The sequence below is a fragment of the Tachysurus vachellii genome, chromosome 8, assembly GCF_030014155.1.
Source record: "Tachysurus vachellii isolate PV-2020 chromosome 8, HZAU_Pvac_v1, whole genome shotgun sequence".
Lineage (NCBI taxonomy): Eukaryota > Metazoa > Chordata > Actinopteri > Siluriformes > Bagridae > Tachysurus > Tachysurus vachellii.
In genome coordinates, this window is record NC_083467.1 from 16,616,385 (window position 1) to 16,634,418 (window position 18,034).

At 39.8% G+C, this 18,034-nt stretch overlaps 2 protein-coding genes across 3 annotated transcripts in view; one reads left to right on the top strand and one right to left on the bottom strand.

Annotated features, from left to right (window-relative positions):
• ino80da (INO80 complex subunit Da) lies at window positions 1-10,926 on the top strand. The gene is made up of 10 exons (XM_060876601.1): window positions 1-517; window positions 2,316-2,562; window positions 2,762-3,522; window positions 3,760-3,865; window positions 3,984-4,208; window positions 4,284-4,387; window positions 4,566-4,699; window positions 5,383-5,597; window positions 7,195-7,352; window positions 7,562-10,926. Exons 2-10 carry the CDS (start codon window positions 2,345-2,347, stop codon window positions 8,470-8,472), a joined length of 2,832 nt encoding a protein of 943 aa, XP_060732584.1. The 5' UTR covers window positions 1-517; window positions 2,316-2,344; the 3' UTR covers window positions 8,473-10,926.
• The window catches only part of stk24a (serine/threonine kinase 24a (STE20 homolog, yeast)), a 17,277-nt gene continuing 10,164 nt past the window's right edge, over window positions 10,922-18,034 (bottom strand). For both annotated transcript variants that reach the window (XM_060876602.1, XM_060876603.1), the window contains exons 4-11: window positions 17,918-18,026; window positions 17,628-17,785; window positions 16,427-16,612; window positions 16,072-16,217; window positions 15,532-15,655; window positions 14,945-15,013; window positions 14,628-14,764; window positions 10,922-13,925 (exon numbers count right to left, since the gene is read on the bottom strand). In XM_060876602.1, coding sequence (XP_060732585.1) covers window positions 13,895-13,925; window positions 14,628-14,764; window positions 14,945-15,013; window positions 15,532-15,655; window positions 16,072-16,217; window positions 16,427-16,612; window positions 17,628-17,785; window positions 17,918-18,026 — 960 coding nt within the window. In that variant the 3' untranslated portion in view covers window positions 10,922-13,894. The remainder of the gene's footprint in view (window positions 13,926-14,627; window positions 14,765-14,944; window positions 15,014-15,531; window positions 15,656-16,071; window positions 16,218-16,426; window positions 16,613-17,627; window positions 17,786-17,917; window positions 18,027-18,034) is intronic.

Below are 18,034 nucleotides of genomic sequence, written 5' to 3' on the forward strand. Positions count from 1 at the left end.
ACACTCTCTTACACAGACACAACTTAGCTCGACACCAGGGAGGACGTGTAGCCACAGCCTGACACAATGCTTTACAGAACACACTCCAACTTTCTCGATGCCGGACATGTCAGGACATCCTCTGTCCCACAAACCTGTGACAGTTTAGTGAAATGGAAATGCATAATGAATCGGCATTTCGCCTGTAGTTTAATACCGAGCCCAACTTCCAAAATGGTAGAAGAGGTTGTTGTCGAGCTTTACGGTGTTGTCATGTCCCCGCAGTGCCGATAGTGGTGCTGTGAGGAGTCTACCGAGGACTGAACTTAAAAAACAGCAGCCTAGCACTTCCAATGTTAGCCGAGGTTAATATACATTTTAATGCACCATTACTCTATAATTACAGGCTCAAGGCTTCAAAAAGGATTATTGTCTGTAACATATGGAGTACTGATGCATAAATGGTCCAGCTGATTATATTAGGCATTTTCACGGTGTACCCGGAGTGAATACCCCGTAGAGCCTGTACTAATTAAAGGTAAGCCTAACTGTCTTATAGCCGGCCGCTCTATTAGTAACGCCGCCGCTTTTCAGCGCTCTTATTCGCTACGTTTCGATCCGACAGCCGGGGATATCGAGCTTTCTGTAGGCCGCTGTTTTCATCCTCCTTCTATTTACTATCCGTACCCCTGTTTAACATGGTGGAATCCAGTTAAAACATTTCCTTCTCTGTTATGGTACACACGTACTTCCTTTTCCCACCTTTTAAACCTGAGCTAATTGTATATAGGTTTTTGAAAGCAATATTAGTTAGCATGCTGCGGAACTGGCTAACATTAGCAGCTTTTGTGGGCCTGCGCGAAGAGGCCTTTGCGTCGGACCTCGGCTTTCTTTTTGTAACAAATATAATTGTAATTAATGACCGTAGTGTATACGATTTAAATAGCGAGCAAACAAAAATGCGTATAAAATAGTATGTTTTATATAAACCGCGTAGAAGTTAGAAAATGAGCTAGAAATGGGTTCATGTGTCTGCGTTTCCTGGATACGGCGGCTTTGTTTTTAGCTCAATTAGCTAGTTTCCAGCTAACGCTGTGTATTTTAAATATATCGGCTAAGCTAACTAGTTCTCTCTCAGGAATATATCTAGCTCTTTGCTGACACTAGTTATATTAAATGAAAAATACGTTTGTCCCTCTGTGTAATTTGTAAAATCGCTTTTAATGTTCGTTGTTGTGATGTTTATATTGACAGTCGGTTAGCTTGCTGTTTAACGTTGTTTACAACCGGACCGATGGTAGACACCCAGCAATACACGGGATTATATGAACTGGGAGCAAAAAATGGCGTTTTAAAAAGTTTTACCTCATATAGCTAACCTATCTAGGTAGATATTTCAATTGTTTATAGCTCTATTCACGTTTTATGGTTAACTAACAAGTTACAACTCTGTAGCGTTGCTGACTCCAGTGTTATTTCACAGCTGTTCTGTTACCGTCCAGAAAGTAGTCGCAATTTGATCGAGTGGTAAAAGATGAATGACTTTTACTCAAAGTGTGAGAAATCACAAACTTTCTGGTTTTGTTTAAACTGGGACGATATTTATATAGTAATATTATCGGGTAAAACCTTTACTGTTTTATTGTTATTTGTATGAATATTAAAGACGTCATGCTCATATTCATGAATTTGTAAGTAATGTTATTCTGTTCTGAGCCCAGAAGAGTTTTTTTTTAGTCTCGCTTTGTCTATGATCTTAATGTCCTCAGTGACCTCAGTGTGTTTGCACTGATAAGTGATGGACCTGTATGACAGGTGTCACTGTCCTCGCCTGACACTCCCATGTGAACACATACTGCATGTATGCAAACTGTATGCATGTATTTAATAAAATTATAAAAGCGTTCTCATATTAACAAGATATACATATTATTTCTATTTTTGGAGTATGGGTTCATATAGTTTACAGAAAAACCTTATGCGATGCGTTAGGAACTTTATTAGATGAGGAAAACGATTGTGTGCTTGTTTATTTTCCTTAGTCTTTGTTAATGTATGGAGATATATTTGCTAGCGCTTTATTTTATTCTGATCTACTACTTTTTCTCAGGTGGTAATACACTTGAGCTTTTGCCTGCCCAATGTGGCATATAATGACTTTATGCTTTGTTCATCCCTGGTGTCAAAATGGTTAACATTCTACATTTAAGTCTGAACATTAATGGGTCAAATAATTTATTTGATCTGATAACATTTAACGTTAATTATCATAAACACATCCACATAATTATGACCAAAATGTTAAGTGAAGATCTTTTTCCACTTTTTCTTATCAGCTGATGTTTTCAAGGAATAGAGTCACGTGATGTATGAGGGGAAACACATACACTTCTCAGAGGTGGACAATAAGCCTTTGTGCTCATACAGCCCTAAACTCTGCAAGCAGCGCAGACTCAATGGGTATGCCTTCTGCATACGGCATGTTTTAGAGGACAAGACTGCTCCCTTTAAACAGTGTGAATATGTGGCCAAATACAACAGCCAGCGATGCACCAACCCCATTCCTAAAGCCGAGGACCGCAGGTGAGTTGATCTCGTTTTACTTTGTATGTACTTGCAGTTCTGTACATCTGGCTGATTTTAATCCTTGAATCACAAATTTTCAGGTGTACACAGGTGACTTAAGGTACTTTCACAAGACCTAAGAACGTGGGCAATAAAGTTTGACATGTTTAACACCGTTGTGTATTAGTTTCTAATGGTACAATGTTTTCTGTTTTAGATACTGTAACAGCCACCTGCAAGTGCTGGGCTTCATCCCCAAAAAGGAGCGTAAGAAAAAACATGATGCGCTGGATTCTGTAGCACTGAACATCACAGTGCCCTCTTTAGCTCTCAAGGCCTCTAATGGCTTAGATGGTTTGCCTCCGTCTCCGCCCTGTACCCGTCTGCCCCCCCTTGCTCTGACTGACGCACACCTGCTTGATCCCTTCGCCTTTTACGAGGAAGATGTGGATGGAGTGGAGCGCACCACACACAAGACCTCTGTACTTAAGAGGAAGCCTGCCAGTCGGCTAGTGCTTAGTCAGCAAGGGCCACGTCATGACGCCGACTTTCCTTCACCCACATCAGAGCAATTGACATCAGTCACAGTGACCAGCACACTGCCCAAATCACCACACCTACCACCATCAACACCAGCAGTGCCACCTGCACCTCCCCCACCCTCCCAGCATGCTGGTCAAGTTTCCTATATCCAGCAGGGGGCATCACTGGCTCTGCTATGTAAGCCAGCTCCAGTGCCTATTGATGCCTCTCTGGTGCCCACCACGCCCCCCTCAGCAAGCCAGCAGTATCGGAAAACCTTTCTCACGTCCCCCAATCACCCATCTACTGGTCCTCGGGATTGTCCACAGAGCTGCACCATCGTTCTGCGACCCACTGCCTTCACAGCACCTCCTGCCTGCCTGTCAAGGCTACAGCATCTTGTGCAGCTTTGTGCAGACAGACACAAAGAGCATGGAGACCTCTTTCCTCATCTTGGTTATTATCATTAATATCTTATTAAATACACAGTTTAACATGATTTATTAGTCTCATTGGGACAATATGCTTCAGCAACTTGGATAACTTGACAAGCTTTTTTTTTTGTAAAACCTTAAATTTATTAGAGATAAAGCACTCTCCTTTAATTTGATCTTTAATGGGAAGTGGTATTTAAATGGCTCTTTGCAATAAGTGACTATGTATTTATGGAGCTATACTAAACTGTATATACAGGACTGGACTGGTCAGAGGAAAGTGCTGATGAGGATGAAGAAGCAGAAGAGAGAATTCCTTTATTGCCTCAGGCATGGAGACTACAAGAAGGGAGTCCTTGCCACCAGTAAGGAATTCTTTTAAAATTACAGAAATGTGAGCATGCTGAAGTGTGACTCCTGTTTGGATATGGTCAAACTGGTAGACTGTCACCTGGCTTTTAATATAAAGCATTTTTTTTCCAGCTATGTTGGTGAACATGAGGAGCCTCGGCGGTCTCGTCTGGCTCAGCTCTGTACATATTTGCAGGAGCGCTACAAGCACTTGTGTAGGCAAGAGAGAGCTGCCACACGCCACACCAGATACAAATACGCCTTTAGGAAAGCTCTGCTCCATGCAGCTAGCAAGGACCCTGACTGTACAGGAGAACTCATCCAGCAGCTTAGTAAAACATCACATGCCTCCAGCAGGTAGTGTGTGTGTGTGTTTGAAAAGAGGATTTCGAGAAGTTGAACATTTATGTTAAAAAGACTTTTCTTTTTTAGGCATGCAGTACAACAGGAAGTGGAAAAATCTGTGTGTACTGGTAGCACCAAGGGTCAATCCTGCACCAATCCATCTTTGCCTTATACACGCCACTGCTTCCAACGTATCCTTTTGTCATATGCTCACATATACTCCAGAGCACCAGTTACGTATTACAAATGCTCACTACCACAGCTGTCTGTTTTCTATTGATATCCTTGCTATATTTTAGTTGTTTGTACATTTTGTTATGTGGAGGTGTATTTTGGTTTGCATTAGTTTCTTGACAGTGTTGCTTTTAGATATCCTGCTGAACCGCTCACAGCAGCTCTTCTCCAGCTGTACTGCGAGATTTGCTGATGGGCAGCAGTGCTCTGTCCCTGTCTTTGACATCACACACCAGACACCTCTCTGTGATGAACATGCCAAGAAAATGGTAATTTAAAAGAATTTTATGTATTTTCTTGTTTTTTCAAGTGGGTATGAGACGTGTAAATTATAAATGGCTATTGCTGTAGTTAATGTTAAAAACCAATAAGGAAAAATTAAGATATTAGCAAAACTGAGATTTGCAAATACCATTTTAAAAATAACACAAAGACTCAAAATGCTGAACATGTACAAAAAAAACGCTAATCACTGCAATGGTGGCTTACAAAGTGTTTCATTTGGTTTTGGTGTTTTGTTTGGGAAAAGTATTGTGATTATTACTCATTATTCTAAAAGTTTTCTGACTTTGATAACTTGATGTCCATCAAAGATTTCCAATTGTCATCAATCAGTGCAAACCTTAATACATGTTTTGGCTTGTGCAGAGTGTTCCTGGGTTGTCATCAGGTTGCTTTCATCATTACATGCCTGATTTAAACTGTTAAGGTCACTGCTATTAAACATAAAGTAAGCATCAAATGTGTCAACCTCTTTTGACAATTCAGTGAAAAGTACTTGACATTGCTGTTGGAATTAAAGATGTGCATATGATGAGCAGAGTAGTGTTGGTTGAAACAGATGTATATATGACATTAACCATTGCATGAAGGGTTAGTAGTGCAAACAGCTATGAAGCCAGGTTGCTGAGGACTTGATTTGTTTGATAAACCGTGTGTTTGGTTCCTGCAGGATAATTTCCTACGTGGGGACAGTAACAGAAGGGTGCAGCAACAGCAGAGACGGCCACGTAAAAAGACCAAACCTCCAGCGTTGACAAAGAAACACAAGAAAAAGAGGAGGAAAGTAGTGCGGCGTCCCCAGAAACCCATTCCTCCTGCCCTACCACAGGGAAACCTGCCCATGCCCCCCACATTGGCACTGCCAACCCACCATGCCAGTATCAGGTACACATAACAACTTCAATGTGACCTGTACCTCAAGTAAACATGACTTTTGTTACCTTTTTTGCTTGAGGTTTAAGATGATTCTACAGGGATATAAGAACAGTGAGAGAAATATAAGTATAGATATTAGGTATAGTCAGTATTGACTCAGTACTCCTGTCATGTGTGTGGGGAGATATATATATATATATACACACACACACACACACACATAGGTGCATCTCAATAAATTAGAATGTCATTTATTCCAGTATTTCAACTCAAATAGTGAAACTTGTGTATTATATAAATTCAGTACACAGACCGGAGTAGTTTAAGTCTTTGGGACTTTTAATTGTGATGATTTTGGCTCACGTTTAACAAAAACCCACCAATTCACTATCTCAAAAAATTAGAATATGGTGACATGCCAATCAGCTAATCAACTCAAAACACCTGCAAAGGTTCCTGAGCCATCAAAATGGTCTCCCAGTTTGGTTCACTAGGCTACACAATCATGGAGAAGACTGCTGATCTGACAGTTGTCCAGAAGACAATCATTGACACCCTTAACAATTTGTGTAAGCCACAAACATTTATTGCCAAAGAACCTGGCTGTTCACAGAGTGCTGTATCCAAAATCCATTTAAGAATTTGTGTGAACTTAACAAGGAATGGACTGAGGCTGGAGTCAAGGCATCAAAAGCCACCACACACACGTCAGATGCATCTTAACTGCGCTAAGGAGAAGAAGAACTGTACTGTTTCCCAGAGGTCCAAAGTCCTCTTTTCAGATGACAGCAGGTTTTGTATTTCATATAGAAACCAAGGTCCTAGAGTCTGGAGGAAGGGTGGAGAAGTGTTAAGTTTCCATAGTCTGTGATGATTTGGGGTGCAATGTCATCAGCTGGTGTTGGTGTTGATGCTGATTTCTGCAAATGCCCACACTGTCAAAAGCACCAAAATGTGGTTAAATGACCATAGTGTTGCTGTGCTTAACTGGCCAGCAAACTCAGCAGACCTGAACCCCATAGAGAATCTGGTATTTCAAGAGAAAAATGAGAAACAATAGACCAAAAAATGCAGATGGCTGAAGGCCACTCTCAGAGAACACTGGGCTTCCATACCACCTCAGCAGTACCACAGACTGATTACCGCCATGTCGAATTGAGGCAGTAATTAAAGCAAAAGGAGCCCCAACCAAGTATTGAGTACATACAGTATACAGTAAATGAACATACTTTCCAGAAGCCATTCACTAAAACAGCTCACTAAAAATGTTTTTTTATTGGTCTTATGAAGTATTCTAATTTTTTGAGTGAATTGGTTGGTTTTTGTTAAATGTGAACCAAAATCACAATTAAAAGAACCAAAGCCTTAAACTACTTCAGTCTGTGTGTACTGAATGTATATGAATTTCACTATTTAAGTTGAAATACTGAAATAAATGAACTTTTCCACGACATTCTAATTTATTGAGATGCACCTGTGTATGTATGTGTATGTGTGTGTCTGTAAGCAGGTTTTAGTACTTTCTTGATTTTTGTTTAAAAATTTTGCTTTTGATTTTCAGGATTGTACCATTGTTCTAATGCTCACACTTTCCCCCTGCCCCCAGGAGCCCCTCCACACCTGACCTCAGTGCAGATGAACTTCCAGATGATATCACCACTGATATAGCAGATATTCCAAATGATTTGGAGTTGAATCAGGAGGACTTTTCTGACGTGCTGCCCAGATTGCCAGACGACCTGCAAGACTTTGACCTGTTTGAGGGTAATTGTACACAAACACACGCATTCACATTCCTTTTTTATTAGAACTGATGAGTGAAAACTTTTACTTAACCTTAGCATAAATTAACGAAAAGAAAGAAAACTCATTTATACTATTTGGTAGGTGACATGGTGGTGCACAGAAGGTCTGTTATTTAGAATCTACACCTCTTCTGTTTGTGGACTGAAATCTAAAATATTTGTGTTAAGGTAAGAATGGTGAGTTGCTTCCCACCACAGAAGAGGCAGAGGAGCTGGTTCGTGCACTGCAGGCGATGGGCTCATATCCTGACACACTGGTTTGTTTGAACTCCATGGCAGAACTGGCCCCGGCTGATGACCATCGTGCCATGAGTGTCTTCTCTGGCTCTGGAGTCACGGTGACTTCCATGGGCGAGCTCCTAAATGGTCGAATAGCATCAGACAACTTCCCGAGTCTGGAGCTGGAGGACAATCTCCTCCATCACTCAGCAGATGAGCATTTCCCACCTTCCCTCTCTCCTCAGCCACCACCAGCCACTGCCTCTGCGCCTGCTGCTGGCTCGAACCGTACACTGAATGAGCAAACGTTCCCTCACTCGGCTCTATCTAAACCCGAGCCTGCGCTGCCCTCCTCTCCTCCAGGGAGTCATTACAGCAGTGACCATGTGCCGTCTCCTTATAGTGACCATATCTCCTCCCCACACTCTGTCTCCTATCAGACTGAGCCTCCTCTCCTACTAGAGGTGCCTCTCAGTGGATTGCCAGGCACTCCTCGATCCTCCTGGAACAGTCTCGCCCTGTCCCTCACAGAACCAATGCAGTTTGGGAACCTCCTGACACAGGACACTCATCTTCTCTCCACCTCACTGTCTACTCCTCCCTCCATAACACACCCACCCTCTGCTCCTTCCTCTTCTCCTCAAAACTCTCCCTGTGATCTGCTCAGTACTAGCCAGCCCAAACTGCAGCTCCCTCAGTTCAGTGCGGCCTTTGGTCATCAGCTTGCCTCTCACAGTGGCATTCCAAAAGATGTACAGCCCAGCCACAGTTCCACAGCACCCCCTACGGGATTCACAAGTGCTGGTGCCACTGCTGCAGGTGCCATCAGTGTGGCACCCACTTTCCAGCAGGGAAAGTGAAGGAAAGGCAGGCATGTGTACACACCCACATCTTAGCCTTTTTCAGGGTTCTGTTAAAGCAGTTGAAGGGGAGGGGGTGTCATGATGTTTTTTTTGTTGTGCCTGAGTTTGCGTGTCAGCTCGAGGCCTGGTTTATCCCAGAACACCAGTCATTATGTTACTGCCTCTCCCACATCACATCACATCACTCACTAACCCCCAAACCCCCCCACCCGTTTCTACTTCTGTCTGCTTCTGCTTAATGAAGCCTTGAATTAATGTCTGTGCTGTTTGAGTGCACATTATATATAAAATCAGATCACCATGAGGGTGTCAAAAGGGGTGCCGAGAATATCCGCCAAACAACTTTTATCCAGAAGATTTTATCTTGCACTGTACATATTAAACCTTTTATGCAGACACTCAGATGAAGCTTACTCAGTGGACCTATCCTGGGCTGTAAACTTTCCTGTTCAGAGACCTCACAGGCACCTGAAGGTAAAAACCTGGTTACTCAAAAGCAATAAAGCACATACTCTATCATTACAGTATTTAAACCATGTGTCAGTTTCAGTAATGTACCTCACAGCAGTCAGACTGCTTGATCAATGTGGGTCTGTGAAAGTGTCTCATTGAAAACTGAGAAAGAACTCGCAGTGCTTAGACTGTGTAATTTCTCATTTACAAATCACCAACATAGCTCATACAGAAAACAAATAGCTTTTATGATGAAAGGGAAAAAAATAGATTTTTTTTCACCAAATATAATAATTCAAAATGTTCCAGTCTATGGTGCTTATTACATTTAGAATAAAATGGCTTAATGAGGTTTCTCTTTAAAGCAGATCAGTCTTTTAAATGGGGCTAGACATGAAGGCTGCATGGCTAAATAATTTTTAAATGACCCTATCTTTGCTGTGCTGGGACCTTTGGTGCAATTTCTACAGAGCAGGACTGTTCACACACTTCTACTCAAACTTCCACAGTAAACCAGCTTTAAACTCCACCCTAGACTGGCTGCATGGCCCTTAAAGTGTCTTAATCACTCGCTCTTTCCCCTGAGAGGCAGCAACCTTCACTTAATCCTGGCCTGTTTTTAATACACTGTCAGTTGTGTCTGTAAAACAACGGTTTGGGGAGAAGTTAGACAGAATGACTAATAATAACTATTATTAATAATAATAATAATATCGTCAGTTGTAACATATTTATAGAGTAGTAATTGAATTTGGACATAATTGGGTTTTATTTGGTGAGTTTAACTAAGTGGCAGTGAAGCAACTACAAAATTATTTAAAGAAAATTATTTGCAGGAAGCCAGCTGGAGTTCTAGTTTTGTTGTGTACCTGTCACTAGTTTTAATGGCTATCAAAATTCTAGTTATTTGATATTTCCAGGTGAATGAATGTCGTTTGTGCTTTATTGTCTTTTACTTGGACAAAAGACTGTGACAGTATTTTTGATAGCTATTAAAATCCTGCTAGCAGTAATAGTGGAAAGTGTGGTGTTTTGCATGAATACAACAACAAATGACCCATATTGTGAATTAAACAGATAAACATGGAAGCTTGCATCCAAAGTGAAAGATTGATGGGAATGCAAGTGTGGTGATGGGCATACTGATTATTTGTTCTTTAACAAATCAAAATAAAAGCTTAATGTAATTTGATTTTTAACTCCCATGAATCGGTTCAAATGTGATCATGCTGTAGCAAGTGATTTTTCATCTTTATTTGTTCTTAAAAATCAAGGCCACAAACAGGAGTTCTGTCTTTTTGTTGATTCAAAAAATTATGAGAAATCGTTTTTCAGTACCATCATGTTGCATCCCTGCAGCCGTACTAACCCCCAGATATACGTTGCATTGAGATTTACTGCACAGTCAACTTGAGTCAATCCTAAAAAGTAAGCCATCTTCAGGGCTCCGCTGGCACTTGAAACTGCTTAAAAGCTGAACAATGGCTGACAAATTCCTATACTCAGTGAATGTACTGTATAACTGTTTTTAAATGATAGGATGAGCTAATAATCTAGTCACCTTTTGTTATTGGTCCTTGTTTAATGTCTAAGGTATTTTTTGTATACAAAAGTTTACATTTTTATGTATATTTTTCTTGTATAAAATATGTAATATGTGTATAAACATTGTATGGAATACCTGTATATAGTGTGAGAAAATTTGATCTTTGTTTTTTGATGTATGAATAAAACTTGCTGTGCTGAACTCATGGTAACGCTTCTTAAACCGAAGAGACCAAAGTCATCTTGTTCTTATGTTACATCACTGGACTGTTAGATAATAACCAGGCCTGGGCCAAAGAATAGCATGCTTTACTTAATTCTGACAAGTTAATGAAAAGTTTCTATTATTCTGCATGAAAAGTGATGGAAGGAAAAAAAGCAAAATATTCTGCTCAGGAAAAAAAGCAGAAACCTTTTTCCCGCTTGCACAATTAAAACAGCAGACAAATCAAACTATCCTTGTTTTATTTTTCTTAAAATCACTTGTAAGCTTGCAAGGAATTCAGTACCTTGGTATTTGATGACAAAAGCAAGAATTATGTACAAGACTATACACTCAGCAATGTTACAAGATTCTTACTCAGAAAATTACATTGAAAATCAGTTAGATAGCATGGTGTAATTCATTCAAGATAATACTGCACTTTACACTTATAAAAATATTGAATTCTGGTCCATAGAATATATCTGTGCTAAGAAACCTGACAGCCTAATTTATTGCCATACTCAAGAAAGTTCAGTCGCGAAGATAAACAAGACAAACCGCGATCTCGTTAAAATGACGGCTTACACACAGTGACACATTCAGACTCTTAAGTGGAAAAGGTGCAAATATCAATAGTAAGGGGGGGAAAAAAAAAAACTAAAAGGGTGCAATAAAGGGAGGGGGAAGCACTTTGTGGTAAACAGGCTGTGCAACAGGACAGTTGAAATGCGAGTGCAAATTTCTGCCTCGATTAAAATCCCATGTATGGGTTTTGGATCCAAAACACTTTAAACCAGCAGCGATTTGAACAGCTTCACGTGCAGAAAATTCAGTTTCTTTCAGTACTTGTTTCTTTCAGCATGTAATCATTAACCAGTCTTATTTAAAGAACACAAATTTTGTTTTTATTTTGAAACATAAAATTCCAAACTAGTCTTGAGATCTTTAAGATCAACTCTACACTGGCACGGTATTTATGACGTACTATAAGTGTATTACAATTTTATGATAACTAGCCAAAGTTACGTTGCACCTGAGTACATGAAACGAACATCGGTCCTCATGGTACTCTGAATTTGCTTGTAGTGGTTTCATGATCAGCGTCATTATCTTGTTCTCCATTGGTTTTCTAAATCCCAGTGTCCAACTTACTCCAACAGACATTACAGTCTAGTGTAAGACACGCTCTACTCTGAAGAATTTGTTAGAATTTTCACAACATGACATTTCCCAAACTGTTTTTATAACTCAGCACTAAAATCCAAATTTTGACAATGTTAGCATTAAGGATTTCGGGATCTGAAACACTTGCTATACACATGCACCTGCATCATGCTTGTGATAGCATCCATGTCCCCAAACAAGGAGAAAAAAGATTTATCTAGAATAGCTTTACACTCGAGACTCTCATGTTATTGTGAAGCTACAGCTTTATAATCACTGGATTAACGTTTTAAAAACTGGTGAACAAACGCATCATTGGCCAGTTAACAAGATAAAACAAGATTGAAGGTTAGCTCAAGTGCAGTTCTACTACAGCACGTTTGTTAATGCTAGCTTTTCACTACGGACACTATATGTACGTGAGCAATGAACAGATATAAAATGCACCAAAGTGAGGTGTGTGTTAACACACTAGGCTTCAGGGACATCATAGATGGTGCCTCACATCAGCAGTCCTATATGTATAGAGGTGAAATGCACTGTACAAGTCTCATGCTTATGTCTTATGGCTAATTCACGTATCATAAGAAGGCAGTCATCTAAGTGCAATTCAAGCAGTTGGTACGCACTGTACCATTTCAGTTTCCAGGAAGACATGAGGATTTAGCGGCATATACATTTACAGCAAATCAAAAGGACCAGAGTTTGATGACATTTTCTGGAGAAAGGAGGGGGGAAAAATCATAGCATACAGATTTTTTCCCCATGACAGAAATGATCAAAATTGAATGGGATTGGATCTTTTATAAACATATTTTTTAAGTGTTGGACTTAAGAAGTGATAACAGATGGAAACAATAGGAGCGTATGAATGGCACTGCAACGGTAGAGAAGAACAAAAATGGTTTGTTAATGGGTTGAATGGCAGCGTTCAATTTTAATCAAATTACTTTTAAAAAATGCAAATTAAAAGACAAGGCAATCTCAGTGATGACCAGTTTACATATATATCTTCAGAGTATCTACAGGAGCAGTTGGCCATTTTTAACACAGTGTTTTCATTAGCATACCTCTGTGACGTTTGTAAGCCTATGTACACACACATTTACACACCCAGCTGAGCATGCTCAGTCTGCCTCTCAGAAGACTCCGGTTACTGAGAGCAGGATACCTGAGTTTAAATTTTTTTTTTTTTTAAAAATTAAAAAAGGATCATCACAACTTCACTGCTGGAACCCTACAGCACTCATTTATTCACTCACTCACACACACACACACACGCACATCTCTGAAAGATCTCACATACTACACATTCAGTGACTGGTTTGCACCAGCTATCCCAAGTTCTAATGAAACTGACTAATTACTTTGCACAGCTTATATTAAATGCACCATAGTGTAATACCTACACTAGTGAAGGGACAAGTATAAAACAGGTTATTGCCTAAAACTGACTGAGTGATAACCAGCAACAAAAGAAATAAACAATACAAAAATAATACTAAGACTCATGTACACCTAACATACAACAATCAATCCTTGCATTACATCTAAGTTCTGAATTACATTCTCTAGTGAAATGTTAACTAGCCATCTCCTTTAGCAAGAAGGTAAAAGGGATTAATGAATCAGTGTAATTGACATAATGGCTGATTTAGTTTTTAGCTGATTGTTTTAACTGAATCTGCACTCGCTCGACGGTTAAGAATAAAATTGTGTCATTACGATTCAAATGGCTTTACACATGCAGTTTGGAAAGAACCTGCACATGGCTGGTGCAACCACCTGCTGCTCTGCCCCTATGTGCTGTGTGCTATATAAGGTTCACTGCTCTCAGAAGGGGTGTGTCTGAATCGGAGTCAGAGTCTGAGCCCAGCCAGGCCTCACTACAACACTACCCATTCACCTGATATGTTTTATTTAAAACAATAAAATAAAATAAAAAATAAAAAATGGTTTGCCAGGTACAGGCTGAGTGAGATGTGTGTGTGTGTGTGAGAGGCTGCACTAGGAGGCAAAGAGAGGAGGAGGAGGAGAATCCACAGCAAGCAGTCAGTGAGATGAGGCCCGGGGAAGCGCAAACCTGGCAGACATAACAAAACCGTGATTAGTCGGAAAGACGAGGTCTAATTCTAAATACATTTATTGCTATGAATGGCCAGGCCGCTAGCATTCCCTGGAGCACAGGTGATGATGTAATCCAGACACAAGCACATTCAGGCATGTCAGCTGCTTTTCCAGATGGAAGGAATGATAGAACTTTGTATCCTTTCTAAGCAGGCCAGTTTAATGTAACTGGAACATCACAAAATTAAGTCATATATTTCTGCTCTAGAGTCTGTTATGACAAACAGCCAAATACCTTTTAGTTTTACAGGGGAATAAAACAATGGACTATTTTACAGTGAAGGCCATGACAAAAGTCACCCGTTGGTCATTTGCAAACGTTCAAGACCCTTGTGTTTACCACATACTCCCTTAGCGGTCATTTTTTTTTTATCTAATCTAAATCTAGTGGCTCAAAATCTCACCATCATAAATGTAACACCATGTGTGTACTCAGATATGCAGAAACATCAGAATCTTGCTAGTTTTGTTATCATTAGCCATTCACACCTCTTAGTGTACTTAGTATACATGACGCTCCGTGAGACTTTTCGTCAAGTATGAGATAACTAAGAGTTTATTTGTCTAACAATTTTGAAACCAGGAATTTAATTAGTTTAACTATTGACCCCTTAGGAGAATATGACAGAAATCTGTGGATGTGCTAGAGAAATCATACCTCTGCAGTCTCTGTACTAGTTCTGTGACCATGGAGTCTGAGATGCCAGGGCAAGCCTCTTCTGCCAGGAATATGGCCTCCCTCAGCTCCTCTACTGCCTCTGGCTTTCCATTGCTCGCTTCACCCTTCTGCTTCAGCTAGAGATGGAAGAGAGTGGAGTCACCAGTATACTGTTAAATCTCTTGTAGTCTACAGCAGCAACAGGCCTAATTCTCAACCTGTTTACTTGACCTACATATGCCAGCCATTTCAAGAGGAGACTGCTCCCAAGAATAATAATAGATTAACTGTAAATACATGCATGAAAAATATCTTACTTCTGCAAACAATGGAGATATAATAGTGGACAAGCTCTGGGACAAAGGCCTTTGCACACTGCTCTGTACCTGCAGAAGTGAGAACACAACAGTGCGAGTCAGAAAGAGAATAACTATTTCTAGCAGCACTGATTTCTGACAATGTTTCTGATTGTGGAGGGTTATATATACTACACATGAATTAATTAATGCTTTGGTCAATAATAGGGATTTAAAGGAAAAAACTATAATATAGCATTTGTGCATGAAAACATTAAAAATGAGCTAGTATACTATCTACACAAACAAACACGCATTAAACCACAAATACAGTCAATAATCTGCCATTATTCTGATTCAGTAATTGCAAGGTTTTATAATAAACAAAGGTTTAATGATGACATTTACCAAATCTTACATAAAAATTACTCACACATTTCTGGGCCCAGTACAAAAGCCTTCTCTGTGCTACCTAGCCCCATTGATGATGCTTATTATCTTTCAGTACAGATTCTCCTATAGCCCCTATACTTAAGGACACTGAGCCTCTAGACCCAATGCACTCCGGTGCACATGTATAAGGCTGATAGTTTCTCTGTCCCCTTCACCTCGCTGTGGTCTGAAAACTGCATGATTCCATTTTGAATTTTTTTGGGGTCCTTCTCTCTCATGGTAAAGATCCACTCATCATTTCCAGAGTCGTTCCCACCTGAGGCCTGTCCATCCTGTTCCCTGATTAGAGACACAGAGATTGATTTAAATGGGAATTGCCAAAATGGGCAGATGAATACTATCAGAAGGGTAGCAAAGTGTAATGTTAATGATTAACACACATTATTACTCTGAAGTTTTCTGGCATGATTAAGTATTAAAATAATGCCAAGCTACATAGCCTGACATATTCCTAAATACAAATTCTGATCATGTAGACAATAGCTTAAAATTCTTGATCAGACAATATGCATGCTGTAAATTCAAATTGTTTACAAGTCTTTGACATCAGTTGTTCTATTCTATGCTATTCATTTTGAATTCATATATCTAGTTTGTGTGCCCTTGTTCAATTGTGGTTTGAATCACTGTGTACCAAGATGCTGGAAGTAAAGTATCAGGGAGTGAAAAAAAATCAGGCATCAGCCTGTGCTTACGAGTCAGATTCGTCGGAGTTGGAATCCTCTCGACTCTGCTCAGACTTCCACCTCTTGTACCGGTCAATGAGCTCTGTGAGGTACGAGGTCTTTTTAGCGTATCGTACAATAAGCTTATGTTTCAGCAGCTCTTTGGCTGAAGGCCTCTGTGGAAATGTATATTGTAGATATAACAAGCATTCAGGTTAAAAAAAAAAAACATATAATGCCACAAAATGGTTTATTCAAAGTCCTAGAAGTACAAGAATGTATTAAAGCTTTTAAATACAGCAGCACAGTAGAAATGGCATACAACGCTGTTCAGGAAAAATATATGTAGTATTGTAGATATATAGTATAAGTATCAGATGCTTACAAAGCTTGGCTCCTTGTTGAGGCAAGCTTCTATAAACTCTTTTAGTGGTTTGCTGTAATTCCCCTCCAGAGTTGGCGGGTTGTTCTTTGGGATGAGGAATAAAACCTTCATGGGGTGCAGTTCAGAGTGGGGCGGCTCTCCCTTGGCCAACTCTATCGCAGTTATACCCAACGACCAGATATCTGCCTGAAACACAAAAACACAGCACTTAATGCATAAAACAGTTCTCTTCCATGAGAATGAACACTGTACAAGGATTGAAAAGTCTATGGCAGGATCCAGGTAGGTAAAGTGAGACATTTAAGTAGTTCTTAAAGTATTACAATAGAATCGTAGTATTTTATCTGAGTCAACAACACCAGCTATGTGAGGTCCTTTAATTTAATACTCAATAAAAACTTCCCTTTATGAGACATTTAGGAAGAAATGCATATTGTCTAAGAAATAGCATTGTCTAGTGTTGTCCATTAACATGTGTTAAACAGTCATTCTTGCTTTACAGAGATCACATGTTGGGGGTTCCAATAGATCATCTTTTTAAGGGGGAAGTTGAGGAATTGTCAAGTGGAGGATGGGAGGGTTCATTTGGTGTTTTTGTCCCATATCGTTTGCAACTTTTTGAGATGTAGGAGTTTATGATTGGTTTGAATGTGTGATTTCCATTTTGAGAGTTTCCTTAGCAGAAATGTCTGCATGTTTATTACCATATAGCCCCATAAGGCTTAGAGTTAATGTATCCAATGATAGAGACTTAAGCACTTCTGTACGCCGCTTTGGATAAGGTTGTCTGCCAAATGCTGTAAATGTAAATGTAAAATTTATCATCATGGAGTGGTAGTTTTTGAACTAAACCTAACCTAATCAACAAAGTAAATAGTTTCTTTATTAATAGCTACAGAATATAAAAACAAGTATCCTACAAGATGTCACATCAGCCAAGTGAATGAACTGGGTTTCAGAGACTGCTCAGAACAATAAGGAAGTATAGAATGAGTCAGCAAAGAACTGCCAGTACTCATTCTGTCTTTATAACACATATAGAAAGCAGGAAACTCTAGAGCATTCCTGAAGAGATAAAGAAAGCCATATCTGATCACCTGACAGTCTGTCACACTGCATCAGTACTCACTCAAAATGGCACTAACATTCCTACATCGGTGTGCATGTATGATCTGGTCAGGGATTTTTGATGTGTCCTGACCTTTGAATCGTAAGCTGACTGTTTTATGACCTCGGGTGCCATCCAGAACGGAGTGCCCACAAACGTGTTCCTCTTGATCTGAGTGTCCGTAAGCTGGCCTGCCACACCAAAGTCAGCCAGCTTCACATCACCCTGCTCTGACAGCAGCACATTAGCAGCTGTGGAGGAACATATACAGACACATCAGTCTTTGTGGTGAATTTCCATGTCAGATCTAATCATGCAGTTTTATTTCAAGATGGAATATTAACATTATATAATATAATATAATATTAACACGAGTAAGATACCTTTAATGTCTCTATGAATTTTCTTTTCAGAATGCAAGTACTCGAGGCCCTTGAGAATTTCTCTCAGTATAGTAGCAATCTGGGACTCATCCAATGGCCCAGGCTCCAGCTGTGACA

What these genes read in the sequence shown, in the direction of transcription:
- ino80da (XM_060876601.1), top strand. Translation starts at nt 2,345, where the DNA reads ATGTATGAGGGGAAACACATACACTTCTCAGAGGTGGACAATAAGCCT. An exon ending in CCTAAAGCCGAGGACCGCAG is followed by an intron (nt 2,563 to 2,761) that starts GTGAGTTGATCT and finishes TTTCTGTTTTAG; the next exon opens with ATACTGTAACAGCCACCTGC. An exon ending in GAAGGGAGTCCTTGCCACCA is followed by an intron (nt 3,866 to 3,983) that starts GTAAGGAATTCT and finishes TTTTTTTTCCAG; the next exon opens with CTATGTTGGTGAACATGAGG.